This window comes from Notamacropus eugenii, chromosome 1 (genome assembly GCF_028372415.1).
Source record: "Notamacropus eugenii isolate mMacEug1 chromosome 1, mMacEug1.pri_v2, whole genome shotgun sequence".
NCBI lineage: Eukaryota > Metazoa > Chordata > Mammalia > Diprotodontia > Macropodidae > Notamacropus > Notamacropus eugenii.
The window spans coordinates 281,462,129-281,487,806 of NC_092872.1; the positions used below are offsets into that span (position 1 = coordinate 281,462,129).

Sequence of the window (25,678 nt, forward strand, 5' to 3'; positions counted from 1 at the left end):
ATTTTGGCTCTGCCCCTCCAGTGGATTCTTTCTGTTTCTACTTTACCCTTTGGTTATAGAATATTAAGGCAATTTTCATTTTTACTTTCTTGAAATATAATGTGTAGACTCTTGATCGTGGCTCTCTGATCTATTTTGTAGATCAGTTTTTCTAATAAAATAGTTCACATTTTCTGTTACTTTTTTATTCTTTTGCCTTCATTTTGTTGTTTCTTGATGTCTCATGGAGTCATTGACTTCCACTTGTCCACTTATAATTTTAAGGAATTATTTTCTAAAGTGAGTTTTTATACCTCCTTTTCCACTTGTCCAGTTCTATTTTTTAAGGAGAGCTTTTTGTCAGTGAATTTTTGTACATATTTGTATATATATTTTGTATATATTTGGCATATTCCACTTTTTAAAGAGTTCCCTTCAGTGGCTTTTGTATCTCTTTTAACCATTTTTGGCCTATTTTGTTTCTTTAAGGTGTTATTTTCTTCAGTATTACTTTGTATCTCCTTTACCAGGCTGTTGACTCTTTTTTTCATGATTTTCTTGTTTTTCCTCTCTCTTATTTTCCAGTTTTTCCTCTCCCTTATTTGAATTTTAAGATCGTTTTTCAATTCTTTCTGGAAGTTTTTTTTGGCCTTACATTTTGTTTACACTTTGTTGTCTTCTGAGTTTGTGTTTTGATTTTCCCTGTCACCGTAGTGTCTTCCTATGGTCAGATTCTTTTTTGTTTGTTTGCACATTTTTCTGACCTTTTTCTTGACTTTTAGCTCTGAGTTAAAGTTGGACTCTGCTCCCAGGGTGGAGTGGGCACCAGCTCAAGCTTTAGGTATTTCTGTATTGCTGTTTTCAGAGCTACTCCTGGGAGTATGTAAGTTTTCAGTTCTTTTAAGGTGGTATGATCTAAGGAGAGCTGGGGTCATTGCTGTCCTGGCCTATGCTTTGGTTTGTAATTGACCACAAGCACTCTTTTCTGGCCTGGAATTGTGACCAGGGGTTCTGCTCCCCTAGTGTGCTAGTGCTCCTCCTTGCCCTGGGATTGTGCACCCAGGGCCAGCACACTGTCCCCTATAATCTCTTTCTGACTAGTTGTCTGACCCCCTTACCATCTGTGGGCTCAAAGTCCCAAAAGCTGCTTCTGCTTGAGTTATCCCCAAGGTCTGCTGCTGGTTTACTGGAGCCTGGCCTTTGTTGGACTGAGCTCCCCTCACACCTCAGTGGGATAGATTTTTCCTGCCAACTTTCTCAGTTGTGTTGGGCTAGACAGTTGTTCCACCCCATCCTTTTACAGGTTCTGCTGCTCCAGAAATTATTTGGAGACCTTTAAAGTTCTTTGGATAGCTCAGGTGAGTTGCTTCCTTTCCTCCACCATCTTGACTACTCCCCCCAACCTCCTTAGAAACTTGTGTTTAGTATTGAAGTTGTGAATTTGGTGTTCTCTTTTAGATGGTATTTATTGAGGATATGGTATTTTTCTTTAGGTTAATTTACTATTTTCTTTACATCTTATATTTATTGATACTTCAGAAGTTTTGGGTGATATCTTTATTTAAGTGGTAATATTTTAACTTTGATTTGCAGACTAGTAGAGTTTAAGAACTCCTTAAGCTGAGTACACAAGTGTTAATTTGTGAACAAATGGAGGCCTGGCACCCCTGAAATCTGGTATCTTGAACTTTTCAGATAAACTTTTTTTCTCATTAACTTTAAAGTATTCCAAGGTGTCTGCATACTTGAAAAACTGATAAGGCAATAATAAAATTGAAAAAAATTTTTAATAAAAGAATAAATCCTCTTTGTAATTGAAATGCTAAAGCTGTTGTTTGGTTAAATTATGATTTACCAAAGACCAGAAGAATCCATTTCCTTTCATTCTTCAAAAGAATATAGGTATTTACTTCTTGTTCTACTTCGGAGTAACCTAGGCAGGAAGTGCAGTTTTGTGAACAATATGACATAGAGAGGTGAACACTGGAGTTAATCCATCTTTTAAGAACTGCTACTTTGAGTACCCCTAGTCTAATTACCTTTTATCAGGTCACATGAGATTTTTAGATTTTTTTTTTTCCTGCCAGCCAGGCCTATGAGTTCAGTGGCAAGGATTGTTTCATTTTTGACTATTTCCTTAGCACTGAGTGTAGTATCTTGAACTTCATAAATGTTTGCCTGAAATTTAATAGAGATGTTTTAATTTATCCCAGTAGACTTTTTCTATAGGTGATTGATTGTAGGTGATTGTAGTTTTAACAGAGATATTTTTAAAACTGCAAAATATTACAAGGAAATTATTTAGGCATTGGTGATTGAGAAGTATATATCTGTGTTTTCTAATTGTTTTGGCAAGGGCTGTGGTTAAGATGTGATAGAAGAAATCTGACTTGGGTAGCACATAGCTACAAGGCTAGAGCACTCTTGCCTTTACTTTTTCAGTCAGAGGTTAGGAGATAGGTATTTACTTTTTGACCAAGCCTGTGCAATTTTGTTCCAACTATGGGCAGGGATGTTCCATTTACCAATACAGATCAATCCATTTTGCATCTTTAAACAGGAGAGTTGCTCAAGAGTACTGAGAGGTTAAATGACATTGTCAGGGTCAGACAAGCAGACTTTGAGGACAGCTCACTGTGCCCCCCACTACCAACATCATGGTTTTAAGAAATGGCTTTAGAGACTGTAGTGAAGTTCTGGATGAAAACTCTCCTGGGGAGTGAGTGTCATACTGCTGATGTTGGATGTGCCAGAAGACTCAGAGCTAGTACATGTGCTGGGGGACTGAGCGAGTGCTCAAGAGCCTCCATTTCCTCATCTTCAGAATGAGGATGATACTAAGTCTCAGGGTGCCTAGGAAAGTGCTTTGCAAACTCTTCAGGGGACTGTAGAAATATGAGCTCCTCTTATTGAAGAGGGTGGAGTGAGCCCCATTTGTATTGGCACAACTTTCTCTCATAAGTCAGACTGCTTGGGGCAGAGAAATCGGACATAGCCTTACCAATTGCTTACAGTGCAATGACTATTAATTTGTGCTTCTTTTTAAAAGTTTTGTTCATTGTTCTAGGTTTTATACACGTTGGAAAGAGTGGGAGTCGTGGTATTCTCAGAGCTTTGGTTTACATTTTTCCCTCAGAGAAGAACAGTGGCAGGAAGATTGGGCATTTATACTCTCTCTTGCTAGTCAGGTAAGAACACTTGGGGCCAGATGCCTTCCTGTTGTTATGTTCTGTGTTATTATGGATATTAGTTGCAGTGCACAGATTGAGGGACCTGGAAGACCTGAGTTCAAATTTGGGCTCAGACTCTTACTGGCTGTGTATCCCTGAGCGGACCTCTGACTCATTTTCTTCCACCTGTAAGATGGGGATGATAATAATAGTATCTGCCTCTCAGGGTTGTTGTGAGGAACAAATTAATGATAATTGTAAATAGTAAGAGTTGTTTAAATGTTAGCTTTTATTATGCTGTGAGTATGAATACATTCATGGCCAGGTTCCTACCCATGGAGTGACTGTGGAGATGCCAAACTGGTGAGCGGAGTACTGAAATTATGGCCCCCAAACGGGAAGACTTAAGGTTACAGGGTGAACTGATACATGGTTGGCAGTATTTCAGTGACAGCTTTTTAAATTAGTGTGGAAATTCTTGGATGGTTTTTTTTTTCTGGTATGGGAAAACAAAGGGCACAGCTGCCTTTTTTTTCTTTAAGTCCTCAGGTAAAAGTGAATGAATGGAATGGGTACCACCTGAAGTATTTTTTTTTAGCCAAACTTTATGCAGTTTCCATTGGATTCCTCCCCATTTCTTAGCTCTTCAGAAAGAATGTCATTCTTTAAAAGTTCTACTGATGCCTTTTATTTTAACATCAGTTGTTTTAAAATCAGCCAACACAGTGACCTTGACAGATGATAGTATATAACGTCCACAGGTGTGGAACATTTCCTCCTGTCTTTTCCAAGTCTGGGATTATTATCATTTCACAGTAAAGAACATTGTTTTTTTTGGCCTTCTTGCACAGATGAGTTTAGAGGTTCTGCTGCTCCAGAAATTATTTGGAGACCTTTAAAGACATTATGCTATGTTGATTGGAAGCCCTGTCATTTTTAGACAGTCACCAAATTCTGCTCCTCTGGGCGTTCAGGCAAGGGCTCAAAAGACGCATGGTCCCAGTGTGGTGGCATGTACTGGAAAACATCTTTGCAGTATGATTTCTATTAAGCGTCTTTATCTGGGAAGTGAACCCTTTAATCAATCCCTGGCATTGTAGAAAGTGCTGTACCAATTTGTGGTGTCTGCATCGAAAGACCCAATCTCTAAACCTCAGTGGCTTCACCTTCTCCTATTGTATTTCCTTTCCTTTGCCTGGTTTGCTTCTAAAACCTGAAAGGGGAAATTGTTCTTCTTTGTGTTTTGCATAGCCTGGAGCAAGTTTGGAGCAGACACACATTTTTGTACTTGCACATATTCTTAGACGACCAATTATAGTTTATGGAGTAAAATATTATAAGAGTTTCCGCGGAGAAACTTTAGGATATACCCGTTTTCAAGGTAAGCCATTTGGTAATATTGTATTGCTATACTGTGGCTTGGGGTCCAATGCAATTTCTTTGTTGTCACATTCTTACATTTTGATGGATGGTGGGAAGGTCTCTAGCTTGCTTTTCCTTTATTCTTCCAAATTAGGAGTAGATTATGGTGAAAGAAAAGTGCTAGGGGTACTTCACCATCTCTTGATGACATGACTTGAAATAGATCGAGGATGTGGGAGTGGGAGTAATGGACAGCCTCATGGGGTTGAAGTGATTCTTGCTTATTTGGCTGCGGGATAGATGGTTCATGGTTCTTCCTGATGTGCTTCTGACTGTACCTTTCCTCCCAGGTGTGTATTTGCCCCTGCTCTGGGAACAGAGTTTCTGTTGGAAAAGTCCCATTGCTCTGGGCTACACCCGGGGCCATTTCTCGGCCCTGGTTGCCATGGAGAATGACGGCTATGGCAATCGAGGCGCTGGTGCTAACTTGAACACAGATGATGATGTGACCATCACTTTCTTACCTTTGGTCGATAGTGAAAGGAAGCTATTGCACATACATTTTCTCTCTGCTCAAGAGGTAAGAAGCAGTTCCATGAACACAGGACTCCCTACCTTGGGCTGAGTTCATGGGTGAACCTACCCTTGCTGTCAGAGCTCTTGGATTCCATGTAATATCAGTGCCAATGTAATAACACTTAGACACCCTCCTTTCTGCGGTTCACCTGGGACCCTTGGGCTGAAACAGCCACCTTCCTAAGATGGAATACTATGACCCCAGAAATGTCAGGAAGGGTTCGGGAGGCTGCCTGGCATTTACTTTGATTTCCTGCCTTCTGTGTTCTGAAGATCTTTTGGTAGCATAAAGTTCCCCTAACAAATTAGAACAGGTTTGTCCTCCTATTTTGGCTTTGTTAGTCATTTTTGCCACGTACAGAAAGTTGTGGTAGTAGTAGTAGTAGTAGTAGTAGTAGTAGTAGTAGTAGTAGTAGTAGTAGTAGTAGTAGTAGTAGTAGTAAAATTTACAACATAAAAATGCTACTTTACAGTTTGTGTGTGTATGTGCATCTATGCACATCACATACGTTGTACACACAGCAGACACCTCTGGCACACACGTGCACATCATGCATGTGCACGCACTAAAGACACCTGACACACATATGCACCAACCCCCCCCAATGCCCCATGCATGTGCATGCACGCGTGCTGTTTTGCTCCAGCCTCCCCAGTGGGCAGCTGGGGTGTGAGGACTCTCTGCGTGGGGTCTAAGTGCTGCTCTCTGTCTTCTCTCTCCCCTCCCCAAGCTTGGCAATGAGGAGCAGCAGGAGAAGCTGCTCCGGGAGTGGCTGGACTGCTGCGTGACGGAGGGTGGCGTACTGGTTGCCATGCAGAAGAGCTCCCGCCGGCGCAATCACCCCCTGGTCACTCAGATGGTGGAGAAATGGCTCGACCGCTACCGCCAGATCCGCCCGTGTACGTCCCTGTCGGATGGAGAAGAAGACGAAGATGAGGAGGACGAGTGAGGCGGCCGGAGAGCAAGCTGTCCGTGCCGTGGGTTGGTGAATGCCCCGAGGTGGGGGTCATGCTGCAGCAGCTGGTCACTCCGGAGCGAACGAGTGGCTGGCACACACCTGCTGTCCCAGGGATTTTCTGATCCATACACCATGGAGAGAACCCAAATGCTCATCTGCTGTGCGAACAGAGAACTCTGGTTGGACTACAGTTTGTAAAAAGCTAATTTTATTATCAAGACAGAACATTTGTTTTTTTCCTTTCAAATTGTAAATCTGTCTATAAATGTACCGCATGTGGTTGTGTAAGAAGTTGTGTAATAGGAAAAGTTGTACCAGCATCTTCAAATTATTGAGAAATTTCTATTCAGTAAGGGCACTTACAAAGCACATATTAGATGGCTATTTGTTTTTTTGAAATTTCCTTTTATGGTAGAATTGATGTTCTACATCACTTTTTAAATATTCTGACCTATTAAGACCATTTTGTGTTCTGTTCTGCTGGTGCCACAGCCAGATAATAGGAGGATTTTTGTGCACACAGATGACCCACAGCAAAACAGAAGTTTCTTGTATTATTATAATTATTTTTTAAAGTTCCTGCTGTGAACAGTGTAATAAACATAAAATCTTAAGGAAGAAACTGTGGAAGAAAAGCCAAATTTCTCATGGATTGAACTTTATATAATCTTCCCTTATTTTGAAGTCTCTAGCTTTCCACTAATTCATTGTTTTCATTTTTCTGAAGGATATTTTTTCTTTCTGTCTACAGTACTTATTTATTTTTTTGGAATAGTGACCTAAAATTAGGGTTCTTATTCCAAATATTTGGCCAAGTCCAATCATTGAGTTGGCTCATCCCTGGACGTTAGGCAGGTATAGCCAGTCCAATCAGTGATGGGCTGTGGGCCATTGTGTACCCAATGAATTGTGTGAAGTTTGCTAACTCAGACTTGATTGAGAATTTCATGCCTCTCCGACTGTCACTGTAAATGCACAGTAGAGTGTTTTTTAAGCTGGCATGATTCTTACTGTCTTACCCTTTGAGGCTCTAAGGTAAATCCTATTGGAAATGGGGCATGCCTTTGTCTAGGCAGGTGGGAACACTGTTGACAGTTCAGAATAAAGATTTTACAAAGAGTCAGATGGTTGAAATGCACTGTATGATGAATCTCTCAGTAGAGACCTCTGGGATGTTCTGGCATGTTGATTGATATGCCATTCCTTTTAAGTTTTCTTTTAAGTGTAAGTTCAAAGTATATTCTTTAGTAGAGAACCCTTGTAAATGGCTGACACTTTTAGCTATACAATCGGTAATGGGTCAAGTTTTATTCCCAAACAGCTGAAAAGGTTAGTGTTATGAGCACTTTGAAAATTGGGTGGTAGTGTGGGTGATTATAGAAAATCTTTGAAATTAGAATTGGGAAAGAAGTCTCCTAGTAAAATCCGCCTCTTTCCCCAAACTCTGAAGCTGAAGGCTGTGAAAAGCCTCAAGAATTTGCTGCTTAGAAAGTGGTGTTGCAATGTGCACAACTTCTAGGTCCTATCAACAAACGCCTAAATTAGAAACACACTCCTGTTGTAATGGTTCACGTCTGCAGTCCCCCAACTCCATCCATTTCAAAAGTCACTACAGTTTTTCCTAATGAAACGTCGTGTTTGGTTGTACGTCTGATAAGTCTCTTGGTGCTTGCTAAAACCATAGACAAAAGGCTTCTTTGCAGGACTTGTTGTGTGGCTTACCCAAGTTAAAAAAAAAAAAAAAAAGGACACGGGACAGGTTCTACTGGAAGTGGGTCCAGTCTTTCCCTTTTTTGCCCTGAAATGGAAAGGATTAATTTTCTTACAATTTTAATATTGTAACATTGACCAGTGGATAGATTTAAGAACAAATGCTTTCTCTTTTCCAATAAGCTATGAGAATTGGTAAACAAAGAAAGCATTTTCTTTTCCCCAAGGATCTTGGTAGACATTTTTTCCTTCAGTAGGATCAGTATTCCTTATCCAAGAAATAGATACCTGATGTGACACACACTTAATGGTGTCATCCTTCTGGAGGTAGACATGTCCCGACGCTCTCTTGGTTTGAAGCAGAGACTACCCTCCAAATTGGAGGTGCCAGAAATAAAGTTTGGAGAAAAAAACCGGCGTTATCACTGTAGTTATACACTCAAACCTACTAAGGAGAAGCCAGGTAATACATTTATCCTTCAGTCGGTAAGGCTTGGCAGATTGGCTCTGGCAGACTTTTCTTCTTGAGTCCAGTTGTTTACTATTTTATTACAGATTCATGATCCTAAAAATATAGCTAGCATTGCTAGTATGACATGTCAAGAGATTTCCCTATGGGAATAATCGCTGCCTCTACTGTTCCCTGCTTCTAGCTTGTTAGGGGGCATTTCGATGGTTCCACAGTAGGTTGGCTTATTCAGAGCAAAATGTTTATTTTGAAACAAAGAAATCTTCAGTAAATGAAAATAAACCCTGTGGGAAAATGAGATTTATGCTAACTAGCTTATTTCTGATAACCACAATTTCCAGGATGAGCTTTTTAACTTTGTAAGATGTGAGCTCTTTGTCAGCATCCTAAAGGGCTGCTTCACAGAACTACCCATGATCAGATTCATCTCTCTGTCAGATTCTCCCCGCCGCCCCCCCCCCCCCCCCCCCAAAACAAAAAGCTTTTAAGATTGTGTGGGTCCTTGGGCACTGAAATCGGGCCTGTTCTTTGAGAGATAATTGGACTGCTGTTCCCAGCCACTTGGTAGCTGTAGTCACTTAGGATTGCCAGGGAAGAGTTAATGAATTTATGGTGAGGGGAACCTGTACTGCTTATGGGGTTTAGCAGAGGTACTAAGACTGACTACTGTTCATGACAGCCCAGTCAGGTCATCACACCGTGCCACCAAGCAGGAGGGGCCTTTGTTCAGTGTGACTCTTCAGGAAATGATCTGTGCTTGTCCTTTTGAAATAACCGCCACAGTAGTGTATATTGTCAAGGACTTTGAAATTGTGTCTTTGTATTTGTATGATGGATGTTACATTACAACCCTGGTTTTAAAGTGAGTTTAGACCACAAGGGTGACTTTATGTTGATTTTCAGCTTTACATGTTGGCAAAATGTTTCTTTTGGGGAGAAGCACATTTTCCAAAAAAGCATATGGACTGAAGGAGGAAGGTACCAAGACACTGAGGTCACTGTCTAGGGAGCCGCTCCACAAACCATTTAATCAATGCCATATTGCTTCCCTAAGGTATTTAGAAATCAATCTTCCTAGAAGAAAAAAGACCACAAATAGATCTTGAATCATTTTGATAATAAATGGTGGATGATAAAAGTGCTTTCTTCATGTCTCTGAATTCTAATCTGTAAATTTAGTGACAAAAAAAAAAGGGACTCAACCTTCCTTTGTGTTAATGCTTTACAAAACAGGTAATTTTGTTCAAATTTTAAAAACAAAAGTAGAAATTTATGACTGTTTTAAGGTTAAAATACCTTGAAGATAATAATTTCATCTTAAGAACAACATAGAAGTGAAAGGTAATTTCAGTGATGATACTGCTTGAGAACATGTAAGCTACTAAGTTTCACAGCAAACCAGGGAATCCTTTGTAGCTCTGTGATGTCTTAGAATGGACCAAAAAGCCTCCGAGCCTCATGTGGGCAGGCCGTCCTCCATCCTTACAGCCGACTCTAAAAGTGCTCATTGGAATGTTCCATGATCTAGGCTAAGGCCTTTTGTTTGTTAAGAAACAGAAAAGAGTTGGAACAGCAGCATTTTTTCTCAGTGTTCAAATGTCCCAAAGGGGCTGGAATTTCAGCACTTAACAAGTTTTGATCACTTTTTATTGAAAACTGCACTGAACGCTAAATGTCCACCTTTACAATAAACAAATACAAGAACAGGTAACACACTAAAACGAAACATACTGCTTGCTGATAGCCATTCTTGGTTTTCTGTTTGGGACAGTTTTCAAGATTTCTTTTGTCACAGAAACAGGAATGTACCTATACAAAGGCTCAAAACAGGCCATCTTTTTAAAACAAAAAGGCGCGATGATTCACGAAAGACTATGAATATAACATTTAACTAGTTGATACAAATCTAATAGGATTTGTTAAAATCAGTCACACCTAATAACACATTTGAAGTGTTCTTGTATAAAATATCACGTGAAGAAAAGAAGACTTTTATCAATGCCTAAAAAAGTGGGTTTTGTTCATAGACAATCTGACAAATTACCATAAAAAGTGTTTCCTGAGACATAAGGAAATGCAACATTATTCTTCTTGAGCTCTTTCAGCTCAAGACTTTCCACTCAATAAAATAGCTGAGGATCTGAAACTGAGAAAATATATTTGAGTACAAACAGCTTGTGAAATTTAATACTTTTTTCTTTTTTTTTTTCTTTTTTTGCATCATTAAGAGGGTTTTACTGAGCTTACAGCCAACCGCTCAGGGTGTGTATATATATAGTTCAGATGAGGGAGAAGTAGGTTTCACCGTATACAGGAAACTTGACTATCTTCAGTATCTTATGCTTTGTAGTGTCTAACATAGGAAAACCATTTTCTCCTCATCTTTGGGATAGTTTATCCTCTTAGCCAATGAGGTCACCAGCCACACGTGGGCAGAAGAGGCTGGAGTCCCATGGTTAGGTTTCCTCTCTGCAACTTCATAATCGGATGGTTGGATCTCTTGATGCAACACCTTAAGCAGATGTCTAGGACCAGCTATTCCCAAGGGACTGAGAAAGGAAAAAGATCTATTTATTCTTGTGATTGGTGCACAGATGAAAAAAACAACACACAATAACAGAAGTTGGTTGTTAATGTTATCACATCCTAGCTTTCCAGCACTTGTAAGCAGAGGTGTGGACTTCCAGGTGGTTCTCCCCTATCTCTCCTTTGGATCTCCTTGTTTAACACTGCAAAGTCAGTGATGCATCGGTCCGGAATCCACGCTGTGAATTCTACATCAGATTCCATTTCTCATAGTTCCTGTTCATTGTTCACTGTTTCTTGGTCCCAAGTTCATGTAAATGATTATTTTTGTTAAATTATCCTGCTATTGCTCATTGGGGTGCTCTCTATTGTCCCCATGTTTTGTGGGCTGGTTAGGAGAGGGAGCTTGGGAAGGATGTGCCACAGTTGGAAGATTATGAGTAACAGGAATCCCTCCTGGAATAATGCCTTCCATAGCAGCAGGAATTCCTCCAGGTGTTACGCTGACTATGCCAGGCGGATATCTAAGGAAGGAAAAAAAGATTGACGGTTTAAGGCAAGTTACAAAGAGATTGTTCAATAGATGTGTGAGAAGGTACATGTTTTCAGAGTCAGTTACTAGCATTTTAGTCTGAATTCTAAAGACTAGAAAAACAGGCCATCACACCTACTTGAAGGCTGTGACCTGGAAGTGGTGATCATCGCATTTCTTTAGAAAACTTAGACAGTGTTGTTTTTAAGGGGTTTGCCTTGAAAACTGATTCAAGGCCCGCCCCCAGCCCACAAAGCCTGTGCAAATATGCATGTACAAGTTCTGTGTGCCCCAGGCAACCCCCTAAGACAGGCAGTCTTGGTCACGCTCACTGCAGTTTCACATGTTGGAGAATCACTTTACGAAATCAGTTTTGTTTGGATGTGAGATGGCATCTTAAGTTCAAAATGGATGAATTTCATGTGAATACATTCTGAGGATACAGCTCTTGTTTTCATGTAGTGTTACCCAGTTTCAAGTTGCAATTCAGAGGATGAAATATATTGACATATTACCATTTAACAGACTGGTGCAGTTCAAGGCAGTACAGTTATGGGAAAAGGTGGGAAGTGTGTGTGCAAGTGCATAGAAATGTAGTAATAGCGACAGTAAGGAAGAGAGGCACTCACTGTGTTTTAAGAATAAGCTGCTTAGGGGCAGCTAGGTGGCATAGTGGATAGAGCACCAGCCCTGGAATCAGGAAGACCTGAGTTTAACTCCAGCCTCAGACACTCAATACTAACTGTAACCCTGGGCAAGGCACTGAACCCCAGTTGCCTCAAAACAACAACAGAAGCTTAAAGCTTAGAACCTCAATGTCAATATTCTTAACTCCATGTATATTATATAGAGGGGAAAGAGCCAACCATCTGAGAAAACCAGGAAAACCAAAAAGCACTGGCCTCATCCTACCACACATCCATGAATGAATAGGCCCTACCCAGGGAAATACCGTACTTGCACTGTGTCCTTCCCTGCCAAATGCAAAGTTGTTTTGGCTGCCTATAGACCAAGCACAAATCTAAAAGGGTTGGGATGTTCTGAATATGGCAACTTAGGTTTGAATTCACTGCTCTCTTTCTGATAGATGATCAGAATTTAAAACATCAAAGGATGGGCTGGTGTTTTAAAATCTTTAAATTATGCCAGATTGCGGAATGGGAGGCAGGAGACAGTCACCTCTTTCTTTATAATCACAAACAGTGGAATACCAAGTTCTGCCCTTAGCAAGTTGGGCAGACAACTTTTTAGAAATTCTGCAATGGAAATGTTGACTTTCTTTAGAGAGTATGTGTGTGGAGTGATGTTGAGAGAGGAGGTATCTTATAAAGAAAGAAGTTTATCCTTTTATTGTTAATGTTAAGTCAGAAATCACCATGACACAGAAGGCCTACTGAACTGAAAGAGAACTGAAGAAAATTCTTTCATGGAAGGGGATCTGAGAGGGCCCAACCCACTCGAAATCCCTCTACATCCTGCCTTTTGTTCAGCTTGAACAAATGACTCACTGCCCTCCCATAGACCTGTTTACTTGGAAAATGCAGAGATTTATCTCAGAGCTTTCTTTCCACTCTCAGTCTACAACCCTGTGATAAACTGTGTTTGGCCCTGGAAGGTGGTACAGCTTAGAGAAACAGAGAGTGTTCAGAAACAGAGCTACTTCAGGTGGGTCGTGGGACCCTCAACTGAGGGGGAGGGCAGGTTGACCAGCTGGCCTGTCAGTTAACATTTGTGATTCTGGGGAAGACAGGACCTTGCCATCTTTCCTTGGTTCAAGGTCAGTGAGGTTGAAATATGCTCCTACCCAAGATGAGTGACAGGATGGAGTATGGATGCAAGACTGGCTCCTTGCAGATCCCCCTGTGGTATATGAGAGAATGTGGTAACAGCTCCAACTTTCATGGAAGGAACTTGGGCTGTGCATGGGCTGGCTGAAGTCAGCAGCTAGATGGTTTTTTAGTGTCTCCTCCTGAGCCATTTCATCCAGGTAGGACCGTCAAATGTAACAGCAATTAAACAGACTTGCTGCTAATCATGTGCGAACTCTAGCCTGGAGAACTTAAAATATTCATGAAAAACGTTCTGGGGTCCTTAGGCAGGCCAAGTAGTTAGATGTGCATACATAGAGCCATATGTGTTTAAAAACACTGCCTTGGATCCTTCCATTCTTCTCTCCCTCTTGGCTAAACTATCGTTGGGGTATTATGAGTTGGCCAATTTCTAGTTCATTCGTTGTATACATTTCCACCTAAAATGTTTGAGGTGGGTGGGTAATGTCTAGACCTGCAACCTCATTAATGTAGGAAGCTTCAGCACAGACTTGCGCAGCTGTTGTGATACCACCTCTCTGACCTGCCTGTGTGACCATGTGTGACAGTCCATCACCCATCACCTGGGTTTGATGTCCAAAAATGAAAGGGAAAGGGAGAACAAAAGTGGAGAAGGAAGGCCCTTTCCTTGGTGAAAGTCACTGGCTTAAATTGCTGATTTCTATGACTTTTTGGACACTTAAGTTTCTCTACCCTGTTCCAGGAGGCCTCTGGAGGATGGAGTTTTAAAAACTGTCTCTCTCTTTTGGGAATCTGACAAAGTGGCCCTTCAGCAATACTCCCAAACCTTGTTCTCAACTCAAGAATAAATGGTTTTTGTATCCTGGACTAAAGGAAATGCTGTTCATTCGGTTCAAGGGCTTGGCCCACATATTGAACCAGAATTGGGTGATCAGTCTGATCGCTGAAGGGGGAGAAAGGAAGAGGGAGCTGACTTCTGCAGTGGAGAAGAGCTAGGAGCACAGGAGGAAGCCAGGACTCCAGGCTGGGGAGGAACTTGTGTCCCTCCTCAGCTCAGACTGCACACATGGTACCTGGAGGGCTGAGAGACCAGGGCAAGTACCAAGCAGAATCCCCCCTCTCACCTGTAGGTGGCACCATTGAGCTCTGGATGAATTGCCTGTTGATCTATTACAGACCAGGGAGTGGAGGTGACGAAGAATTCCTTATTCACGCAGTTTCTTAAGCTGTCTGGGATGCGCCCTGGAAGCCAAGGAGAGGAGTTTTACTTAATGCTCGGAGAAGAAAGGGTGATAGGGGTGGGGATTAGGGGGGAAAGTGACCATGCTTTCCCAGCCTGGGGGCTGCTGCACTGGAGACAGGAAAAGGCTACTGGGATCCAGGTGCCTCAGTGATGGAGGCCCTTCTGCCAAGCTTGGGGGGCCTAGCCTAGGACCCTCTGACCAAGCCCAGGAGGCCTAGCCTAGGCCCTTGTGACGAAGCCCAGGGGGTGGGGGGAAAGGGCCTAGGCCAGGCCCTTGTGACCAAGCCCGGGGGGGCCTACCCCCAGACCCTTAGGAGCCCTTCTCAGCATCAGAAAGTGAAATGGCAAAGGAAGGTCCTCTTTTTAAAAATAAAATAATTAAAATTAAAATAAAAAAAGCTCTTGGATCCTAGGTTACCGGAAGTCCTTTGCTCTAATCTTCACTTTATGATTAATTTATTTACATGCTGAAAAAGGGAATGGGGACAAATGACAGACTGGTGCTGGGCCCTTTTGTGGGGAGTGTTCCCTCTGTCCAGTTATTTATTTGGGGGCAGGGCGGGGCAGGATAGGGATCTGGGATTTCCTGTATCCAGTCTCACTCCAACCCTGAAATGGAGTCACCCAAGGTCCCTGACTGGCCACTAATGATAACTCAGTGTAGATGAAACCTTACAAAAAGCTGGGGGCAGAGGAGCACTAGCCTGTTGTTGCGGGGAACCAGACTAAGGACCCCTGCCCAGCTTTGCCCGGCCCCTTGGCACTTGTGCCAGCCCCTACCTGTGATTGCTCGGCGAATCTCGGTCGCGGCTGCCTCCCTCATCTCCAGTGATGCCTGCTCACTATACCAGGCCGTGTGTGGCGTACAAATTAAATTTGGTGCGTCTTTCAGTGGGCCCTGAGCAAAACTATGGAAATGGGGGAAGGAGAAGGCAGAAGATTAACAGGGAAAGCAAGCAGCCAGGTGCATGTCTCCTGGGACCCCCTCATGCCAATGGCTCTCCATAAAGGCCCCATTTTCACTGCATTTTCTCTACAACCAGCCTGTGGGGCAGGGGGCTCACTCAGGACAGATGCCTTGTTACAGATAGAGAGGCAGCCAGCCCTGAAGGCAGAGGGGCTGGTGGCAGGGTCAGAATCACCTGGGCTGAAGGCCTTCCTCCAGCCCACACCAGTGACCCACCCCTCAGGCCCATACAACCAAAATATGGGTCAGGCCCATGAGACAAAGCATCATCAGGACAACTGGACATTGGAACCTTCTGCCATCATTAGAAGCTTTGAAGGGAGATGAGACTGGCAAGCAACCTTTCCTGGCTCTCCCAAATGAACACACAGCTTTCCCCAGTTATCTGAGCAGGGTGCAGGCATAGAGGGCGTGAACATAACAGTGAGTCTAAGGCAACTGGGAGGGGGCCACGGGACCCCTGACAAGGCGATGCTGGCATCTGAAGGAGTGGGTCATAGGTCAGGAGGGGTGCCATGAGAACGAAGAGGAGGCCATTTGTTCCCTCTTGTCCACATTGCAGTGTGGCTTTGGGCATGATGGCCAATGAGGCTGATCAGGGAGGGACGCGGTCACACCTACTCTTCATCTTCTGGGCCTCGGGGAGACTGGACAGCTGAGAGAGGAAGGAGGTATGTGAGGAGGGGACAGAGATGGGGAGACATGGCAGCAGCCTGGATGGAGGACCTTGGCTGCCCCGCTGGGAGGACAAAGGAACTGGGAGGCCTTGGGTCACTGGAACCAGAGCTGGGCCAACTTGGGGAGGAAACGGAAGGAGAGGGCTGTGGGGTAGTGGGGCATCTCCTTGGGGCTGGCAGGGACTGCCCCCCTTTCTCCCACTAGCAGGACTTACCTAAAAGGTTCTGATTCGTGCACATCTAGTGCTGCCCCGCGTATCCGGCCCTCTTTGAGGGCCTGCGCCAGGGCCTTCTCATCCACCAGCCCCCCACGGGCTGCATTCACCAGGAATGCACCTTGTCTCATCTGAAGGGAGAAGGAGAAGAAGGTGAGAGCCCTGGCCTGGGGGCTGGGTCTGTCTGGGAGCCTGGCTGGTCTGGGGGGCCCCCCTCCTCACCTGCTTGATGGTGAAGTCATTGATCAGGTGGTGATTGTGTTCGTTGAGGTTACAGTGCAGGGACACGCAGTCACTCTGGTAGAGCAGGTCCTGGAGGGTATAGATCCGCTGGACGCCCAAGGACCGCTCAATGCCGTCCTGCAAGTATGGGTCGTAGAATATGACACTGAAGCCAAAGGCTTTGGCGCGGACGGCGACAGCCTGCCCGGTGCGACCTGCAGAGACACAGAGAGCATGTGGAAGCCTCCCCTAGCTCGAGCACCAGCGGAGCCCCTCTGCCAGCCCCCTTGTGCTGGGGTCCCCATGGCAGCTTCTCAGTGAATCCTCCTGCCCCTTGCCCACCCACTTGGCTAGTGAGGGGAGAGGAAATGGCTGGTCAGAAGGACAGCTTCCTTGTGGTAAGAGTTGATCCCTTCAGCCCTGGCCTGTGGTTCCCCACGTCACCCTCACCCATCCCTCTTGCATCTCCAGGAGAAGACTGGAGCGTGGCTTTTGGGGCATCATCTTGCTCCCAGGCTGCTGTGGGAGGGGAGGATGGTCCCATGAAGATGCTGAGGTCGCCTGAACAACCAGAACTGTGGCAGGGTCCAGGCTGGCAAAGATCCGATCCAAACGGAACATGCAACCAATATGGTAAACTAAGTAAAATCAGATACATGAGGACGTTTTCTATACAACATTCTATAAAATGAAGGAACCGGGTCAGATGACCACAGAAGCTATTTCTTACTCTAATTCTCTCATCTTGGGCTACCTTCTGACCTTGGGCGAGTCCTTAACTTGTCCGGGCCTCAGTTTCCCAGTATGTAAGAAGAGCGGAGTGGACGAGATGTCTCTTCTGGCTCAATGCTAAAGGACGATTCTCTAAAATCAACATCCTCAACGAAGAAACATGAACTCTTGAGAGTACCTACCTCCGCTGTCTCCCCCCTCACACGGAGGGGGCATTTTGTTCCTTCTATCCTTTATCCACAACTTTGATCTGTTGACTTCTAAAAGTACTAATCAAATAACAGCAAGTCACAGGATTGTGTACTGAGAGCTGCAATGTCCACCTCTTCCATTTTACAGGAGGAGAAGCAGGCTTAGCAGATGAAGAGATTTTTTCTGAAGAGGACCCAAGAGGCAGAGCTGGGATGTGAACCCAGGTCTTCTCACGGGGGGTTGGGGGGTGGGGGAGCAGATGACCCCCCAGCAGCAACATGTGGGAGGCAGAGAGATCGGACTTCTAATCTTGCCCCAGACAGCTGCTAGCTGTGTGGTTATGAGCAAGTTACCAGGTATCTGGGCCTCAGTTTCCTCATTTGTAAAATGGGGGTGTCTGGAATGGAGGACCCTCACAGTCCTTTCCAGAGCTAGGTCCCTGAACTGATCCACTTAGTGTGATTTGGCTTGGATTTTCAGGCCACTCACTGTTTCTTGAGTTTGCTCACTACTTATGTAAGGGCTATTCATGCCTCTCCCCTGCCCCCCAATTCCTCCCTATTTTTCCGAGGTAGGAGGCAGCAACAACAAGCTTTTCTTACCCATGAGGAATTCAGCATATGCTTATTAGGCACCAAGTGCGTGCAGTGCTTTTGCAGGTCTTAGGAAGAGACAGGGACCCACAGCCTGTACGTACCAAAGCCGATGAGGCCGAGCGTCTCCCCACGGATGCGCGCCGCCCCTGAGGCCACTTCGCGGATCTGCTCTACGCTCTGGACCCTCGTGCCCTCCCGCAGTGCCTGGTACAGCCACGTGTTTCGCCTGTACAGGTTGAGTATGTGGCAGATGGTGGAGTCGGCCGTCTCTTCCACGGCTGCTGAAGGGATGTTACACACGGCGATCCCTGCAAAGGGGAGAGGATGAAGGGAGGTTGGGACTGCCGGGGCCATACCTGGAGCTCTGAGGTCCTCATCTCTCACCTCCATGCCTAATTTATTCTCCTCACTTCAGACTGTCAGGATTCAAACTGAGTTTTTTTCTGCCTCAACAAAGATGCAGGAGAGGCTGTTGTCCTGATACCCTCCCATTGCCTCAGTGTGGGGAAGAGCCTGGCCCAATTCTGGGTGTGAGTGAATAGGACACTTATTCAGCCTCAGCCACTACAGATGGCATGTCAGCAGGTCATGAGGCGCTAGTGTGTGGGGGCAGAGGGAGGCTAGGTCCCTTCCAACCACATCACAGATCCTGGTCTTAAGGAGATGAGTTCAAACTTTGACTCTGCTGCGTTTTCCCAAATCCCAATCCCTCTGGGGCCTCAGTTTCTCCTATGAAATGAAGCGGTTGGGCCTCGAAGGTCCCTCCTAGCAGAGGCTGATGTCCTCTGAATTGGGGGGAGGGGAGGGTCTACTCTGGAAGCCTTTCCTTGAGTCTGAATTTGAACTTGGATCTTCCTGATTCCAGGTTCAATGGCTGCCTGTTCATTCTGTCTGACACTGACAAAGCCCGTTAAGGTTTGCTCAGCTTTCTCTCGGCCTGCTCTGCAAGAGAGGCACCATTATTACCCCAGATTATGAATAAAGAAAGCCATGCACTTAACAGAGGCTGGACGTTGTGATGCCTGGATGCCCCTGGGGAGGTGACCGTCCTGAAGAGGAGAGATGCCACCCCACTTCCCCCCACTGAAACACTATAAAAAACCTGCTGATGCTGGGGAACATGAAAGGAAATGGAAGACCTGGGGAGCAGGGCTCACTGAGAGGCCCCTAAACCTTGAGTTGGAAGGGACATTATTATCTGTATTATTAGAAGGAAGAGGAACACTTTGGGAGTCCCATCCTGGGAGAGGTGGAGGGCTGGCCCAGAATGGAATGACTCCCCGACAGCACTCTGGGTGTCCTTCCTAGAGATCTCCCCCAGCGGGCATCCACACCAGCCATGAGTGCCCACCCTCCCAGGCCCAGCAGAAGCCCCACCGGCACATACCAAGCTCTCCGGCTGCCTTGATGTCGATATTATCGTAACCGCTTCCTATGCGCACGATGACCCGTAAGGCCTTGAATTTCTCCAGGTCCTCCCGGGTGAGGGTGATCGTGTGGTACATCATGGCTCCAACAGCTTCATTTAATACCTGACCAAGAAGAGCCAAGATCCCCATGAGCATGGTGGGGTTCATGGGGAGAAACTGCCCCCTACCTACATGTGGGCTGTTTGGTCCAGGGAGGAAGGTCCCATTGGCCACATGGACTCCCGGGCTCTGTGCCAGCCCAGTCGGGAGAGGCAAGAGCTCTGGGTTCAAATTCTGATGCTTCCCCTCCCTGGCCAGAGGAGCCTCTGCAACATCCTGGGCAGGTGACTGAGGCCAAGCAGTTTAGAAACAGGATAGGCTCCTGCCCCGGGCAGCATCATCTTGGCCCAGTGGGCCCTCAGGGCCTCGGCTTCCAGCTGTCTGCTGCCGCAGGTGATATTACGGCTCCGTCAGCAGAACTTGGCAGGATGTGCTGGCCACACCCAGAGGCATCCCGCGGGCAGAGATCATAGTGTGTTCACTGGAAGCCTTTCAGATGACAATTGATGGACCACAGGCAGATGGGCTGGGCCAGGAGCTTCCCCCACCATAGCCCCCCAGGAAGGGTTTTTCCATCCCATCTCTGGGGTCTAGCTGCTGCTGCTTTAATAAAGCTGTTCCTGCCCAAATTCCAGGCAGATTTACAGCTAATGCACTTGGCCCAAAGCTTGCCATGGAGGCTGATCCTTGTTTCCCAGAACTTTCCCAGGCCCTTCCTCCTAAACAAGTGCCCGATCCCTCTAGCAGCATAGGAAGACCTGGCCTCACGAATCAGCCCCCAATAACTACAGAATGCGGGTGGGGTGACAGCAACCCCCTTCCTGGACAGAGGGCAGGGAGTGTCCCATGCTTGTCTGCAGACCTTGCAGGGCCCAGGTCAGCACCTGGTGACAGATTCAGTCACAGGCTGTCTCTGAGCCACTGAGCATCATGTAAAGTTATTACTGTTCAAAGCAATATGCCTGTGATGCACCAATCTGGGGGTCATTCCCGATGCCCAGGAGATTGATGGTCAAATAGTTCGCTTAAACAGAGGGAGAGCAACGTGGTAAGTAACTCCAGACAAAAGGCCCATGTTCTCATTGGAATGACTAGGGACAAAGGCCAGTGCTAGAGTGTCATTGGCATGACATGGCATCAACATATTCTAAGTGACTTGGCTAGGGTCATGTGGCCAGTGTGAGGCAGACCTCGGCACCCCTGCCCAGAGTCTCCCAGGAATGGGGTGGAAGGCTGAGATGAAGCCTTTGGGCCCAGCTCCAGCCTCCTCAACTGAACCCTCCCTTTCTTGGTGTACTTCTCATCAGGGACCCAGAGGAATCTGGAACACAGACATGGTCCCTGCCCCTTCCTCCAGGACCCCCTCGTTCTGCCCTAGCCAAGCCCAGGGTCCTCTACTGAATGGTGGCTCTGCCAGCCCAAGGGTGCCCAGGCTAATAGGATGTCATTGGGAAAGGAAGCAGAGGGGGAGGGCACATGCTGGGAACCACCTTGAACCCTGGAAGGACAAGACGTTCTCCATGGCAACCTTCCTTCCAGAGAAATGCCCACAGAATACTGAGACCCAGGCAGAGTGTGCAGCAGTCGCTGGTGGCCAGGGGCTGACCCACTGACTGACTGCTTGTCTAGGACGGCATCTGACCCACCCTCCAACTTAGTGTGTGTGGTCAAGTCAAGGTGGAGCCCAGTGAGCTGGCCCAAGTGGCATGATTCCTCCTCCCACCTCTTCCCCCGGGGCCTCAGCTGCCTCATCTGTAAAAGGAGGGAGTGAATCTGACAGTCCCTTATGGCTCTTAGCATACATCCCTGAGTCCTAGGAGCCTGGAAAGGGGTCAGCAGGCAGTTTGAGTCTGTGCCCGGCTCCCCTTCATCCCACCCGTATGGGCGAGATCATTGGAATAGAACAAACTTGGGCTGAAGTCGGCTCAGGGCTCATCCTTGTTTTACAGATAAGTAAACTGAGGCTGAGTGAGGTACTTTGGCTTGGCCAAGGTTAATACTGGTAGGGACCCCAAATCCAGCTGTGCTGCACCTCAGCGTCTTAGTACTAGAGGTCTAGAGCTGTAGGGAGCCCAGGCACCTGAAAGGCCACTTTGCCCAGGGAGGGCTGGGGGCTCCCTTGTAACAGCCATGCAAGCCATGAACGTCGAATCCTGTGTGTGGGCCCAAGTCCTCAGCCTCTAGGCTCTGCTCTCTCCACTGGACCATCCAACCCCTTCAGGGTCCCTTCAGGACACATCAATATCCTCCTGAAGTGCACACGGAGTGTGGGATCTGGGATCCCAAGGCTGTGTTGTGCACATACGCCTCCTTCCTGTTCCCCTGAAGGTGTGCGGCTGAAATGACCTAGACCGGAGCAGCTCTGGGGCAGCAGGGGCACTGCGCAGCACAGAGGACCCAGGCTGGGGTGGCCCCAGGGGGTTTGTTCTGTGCTGGGCTTGCTTGCTTTGTCAGTGACAAACAGACATAGAAGGAGAGAAGGGAGATGAGGTGGGGGCAGGACAGAGGGACAGACAGATGCGGGGTGTGTGAACGTCAGAGCACTCACCTTCTCGTGGATCTCCTGAGTTGATTGTGCGTCACAAAAAGCCACCGTGGCCAAGTCTTTCAGAATGGGCATCTCCACGGTGCAGTCTCGCCCATCGAGCAGGGCCACCAGGGGTCGGGGGTGCAGGGGGCCATTCATGATTTGGGGGCGGATACCTGCAGGGAGCACAAGAAGCCAGGGACCATGAGAGAAAGCCGCCGGCCACTTGGGGAGTGGCCCAGAGGTACCACAGAGCACTCCGTTAAAAGCCTCCCTTGGAGGCTGGAGGCAGAGGAGTGGCCCAGACTAGCTGGCCTTGGACGCAGGGGCCCGGGCTCCAAGCCAGCTCTGCCCCCCACCTCAGGTCCCTCTGTCTCCCTGTGCATCTGTTTTCTCTTCTGCAAAAAGAGGGTTGGGGTCTCGCACCCCTGTACCCTGCCTTCCACCTCAAAATCTCTGCTTCATCTCCACTGAATGGATGAGGAAACTGAGGCTCGTGCCTGGTTACCTACAGTAAAATCACAGGCAGGACTGAGCCCAGGCCGGTGACCCCATGCTGATTCACTGAGAGGTGGACTGCTGCGCTGCCCTCCTCCTTACAGCATCAGGGACATGTGGCTCAGGTCTTGGGGGACCTTCCCAGCTCCCCTCACTGAATGCAATGTCCTGAGAAGAATGGAGATCGACAAAAGGATGCTGGGCTTTTAGAAAGGGAACCCTCAGCCCCGCATTCCAGAAACTCCTGGGATGCGAGGTGACTCCTGAAGTGGAGGGGGGATTGGGTGTGGGGCTTCAGTTTCCCCAAGAGTGAGATGCTCTAAGTACTGTGGTCCCTGAAAACAGTAAGTCCTTGAACAAAATCCCTGGAGGTGACCCAAGGAAACAAAGGGCAACCGTCCCAGGATTTAGAGAGTGAGTGTGTGTGTGTGTGTGTGTGTGTGTGTGTGCGCGCGCACGCGCGCGTGCGTGTGTGTGTGTCTCTGTCATGACCTGAGCACTGACCATGCAGGAATCATCCTGTGTGTGTGTGTCTATGTGTGTGTGTCTCTGTCATGACCGGAGCACTGACCATGCAGGAATCCTCCCATAAGGCCCCGTTACCAAGTCACACAGGGACTGGCTCTGGTGGATGGCCACATTAGAAGCCAGCCAGCTTCTGCTGCCCCAGGTGGATCTGCTTCTTTACAGCTCCGCCATTTCCTGGCCACATGGAGCTAAGATGCACTCAGAGTTTTGGAGCCTGGGGAAATTCACTGGCCAGTTGGCTACAGGGGCAAGGTTTGGGGGTGGCACAGAGGCTCTTGGGGTGCTGCTCCCCCACAGAACTGGTGTGTCCATGTCATCTGCACCCTCCCTGTGCCAGGGAGCCCTCCTCCCCACTCCCATGCCTCTACCATGACCAGCTGGGCTTGGAGAAGAGCCTGGGACGGAATCCACCTGGACAGACTATCCAAACTGTTTACGGGATCCCTCGAGACCCCTCGAGACCCCTTACTTAACAAATCCCAGATACCCACTCTGCTAATGAGAAACACTGTCAAGCAGAATGCTTGGAGTCCATAACTTGGGAGCTTTGGGGTTTCAGATTTTAAGCAGAGGAATCCCATTTGCCAAAGCAGCGGGCCCTGTCCTGCTGGTGGGGATGTGGCAGAATTTCCGCCTTCCCCTGTACTGGCCGAGATGACAAGGTTTCCTGGCTGAGGAAGCCACCCACATAGACAGCATCTGAGATGGTGGGGTGCACACACATCCTCAGCGCTTGCTCTGGGTGGAACATTGGGGAACCCCCATCTGGAGGGACAGCCTGGCACCCTGAAGGCAGGTCACATGCACAGCTGGGTGGCCCAAGGTCTTTCCTCTGACCAAAATGCTCCCAACTGCTAGAAAATGATCTCGTCTTCAAAAAACTCACTTATCTCTGGACTCCAGTGACACGTGAGGCTCTGAGCCAGGCAGAGGGGCATGGCAAGGCTCCTGCCAGGCCATGGGAGCCAGGGGGGGACCCAAAACCCCCGCTCTTCCCTGGGCACAGGGCTACGAGTAGGGGGCAGGATGGCCTCAGATACTCCGTTCAGCCTGGACTGGGAGATTTACTTGTCCATGATCGGGCCCAAGATGAATGAAGGAGGTTGCAGTCAGTGAGACCCTTGGCCACTGCTGACCCCAACATGGGTGGCCCGCCCTGCTAGGAAAGACATGATGCTAAGCCCGCCCAGCTGCCAAGGGTGTCACTGGAAGATTCTCAAACTGTGTCTAAGGGAAGCGTTTGGGAATGAAGCCATGGCCCTAGATTCCCCTCCCAGCAGACATGCAGAGGATGCAGGGCGTTGGCCTGGACAGAGCCCTCAGACACAGAAGGAAAGGGGAGGCCAGCCTGCTGAGGTCTATAATGGAGAGCCTGGGGTTACTATAGCCGTATGGATGGAAGATGTCCCCTTCTGTCACCTGCTTGAAAGCAACGGGCCATAAGCAAAGCCTTGGATGCTGTATTGCAGTCAGGCTGGGGATGACTAAGAATGTGGAATTCCGGAGCCAGGAGGAACCTGCAACACGGGAACCCAGAGGGCTGGGGATCTAGAATGGACCTCAGAACATGGAACCAAAAACATCAGGCCCGAAGCGACCTGAATCTGTCCCCCACGTTTATCAATGGGGAAACTGAGGACAAGAACAGAAATGACTTATCCAAGGTATATAGTTGGTGCCATGGTTCAAGACACTGCAACCTCCACAAAGGCATGCTGGGAACTTCCCACTACCACCACAAAGTAGGTGATGTGACCTGCCTGCATGTGGGAAGAGGTGTAGGCAGCTAAAAGCCAGCTTACACCCAAGATGAAGATGATCCTGATGCCATGAAGGACCCCTGTGAGCTCCGCTTTAACCTTCGTCCACCCTGCCCCACCCTGGCCTCACCCCAGAACAGCATTCATGGGGACATGAGATGGGGGAAGGTTCCATTGTAGGTTCTCCTGTGCCCTAGGACTGCTGCCTCCTGTGCCAGAATCAGAGACACAGTCTAAAATGAAGTTGGGGAGGGAATCACAGGGATTGGGGAGCAGGGCACCAGGTCAGGGCCTGTGGTCTTGCTGGATCCACCCTGCGCTCTTGGACAGCAGGCTCCTACCACCTTTAATTCACCTGGGCCTGCCCTGTCCAACCAGCCACACCACCCAGCTTCCCAGGCACTCGGAGACCTTGGCTGACATCCTGGGGCCAGCCCTGATCTCCCAGTCTGGCCTGTTTCCTGGAGCAAGTGAGTGGCCAGGGCAGCATGGCCCAGTGGGTGGACAGCCTGGTTTTGTCTGTGTACAAAGCCGCTTGTCCTCCTTCCCCAAACTTTGGCAGATTCCAATGATGCCCCTCCCAAGGGAGCCAGGAAGCTTCTCAGGTGGCCTGGTGGTCTCTGTGTGACCACTGGCCAGCTGGGGCAAGCTCCCAGGGAACAGTGGTGGTGGGGCTGCTCAGCTGACCCTCTGTCATCCCAGTGGCTCCCAACATCCCTGTGCTGGTCAGTCCACTACGATCTGTGGGCAGGTGGCATGGGGCATCCTCTGGGGATGGGCCAAGGTCAGCCATCAGTCAGACTGCCTCCACGTTCCCCATTTCAAATGGCACATGGGAGCAGAGGGAGGGGATGGAGGTGAGGAGTGCTGGCGGGGGTCAAGGGGAAGCAAGGACTGGGTAGAAAACTACCACTTTCCCCTGGGCAGGAGCTGTTGCTACCGGGACCAGCCCTGTGCAGACAGTTGGTCAGTCCTGTGG

General features: G+C 47.5%; 2 protein-coding genes across 14 annotated transcripts in view; one reads left to right on the forward strand and one right to left on the reverse strand.

The window, feature by feature from the left end:
• Positions 1-7,169, forward strand: part of ZRANB1 (zinc finger RANBP2-type containing 1) — a 96,087-nt gene extending 88,918 nt beyond the window's left edge. For all 4 annotated transcript variants that reach the window (XM_072629009.1, XM_072629007.1, XM_072629008.1 and 1 more), the window contains exons 7-10: positions 3,047-3,167; positions 4,401-4,530; positions 4,862-5,091; positions 5,819-7,169. In XM_072629009.1, the coding sequence (XP_072485110.1) occupies positions 3,047-3,167; positions 4,401-4,530; positions 4,862-5,091; positions 5,819-6,037 (700 nt within the window). In that variant the 3' untranslated portion in view covers positions 6,038-7,169. The remainder of the gene's footprint in view (positions 1-3,046; positions 3,168-4,400; positions 4,531-4,861; positions 5,092-5,818) is intronic.
• Positions 7,170-9,855: 2,686 nt separating this feature from the next.
• Positions 9,856-25,678, reverse strand: part of CTBP2 (C-terminal binding protein 2) — a 171,841-nt gene continuing 156,018 nt past the window's right edge. For all 10 annotated transcript variants that reach the window (XM_072629014.1, XM_072629013.1, XM_072629011.1 and 7 more), the window contains 8 exons: positions 21,935-22,089; positions 19,305-19,449; positions 18,019-18,225; positions 16,398-16,612; positions 16,176-16,306; positions 15,097-15,224; positions 14,198-14,315; positions 9,856-11,275 (listed from right to left, as the gene is read on the reverse strand). In XM_072629014.1, coding sequence (XP_072485115.1) covers positions 11,095-11,275; positions 14,198-14,315; positions 15,097-15,224; positions 16,176-16,306; positions 16,398-16,612; positions 18,019-18,225; positions 19,305-19,449; positions 21,935-22,089 — 1,280 coding nt within the window. In that variant the 3' untranslated portion in view covers positions 9,856-11,094. The remainder of the gene's footprint in view (positions 11,276-14,197; positions 14,316-15,096; positions 15,225-16,175; positions 16,307-16,397; positions 16,613-18,018; positions 18,226-19,304; positions 19,450-21,934; positions 22,090-25,678) is intronic.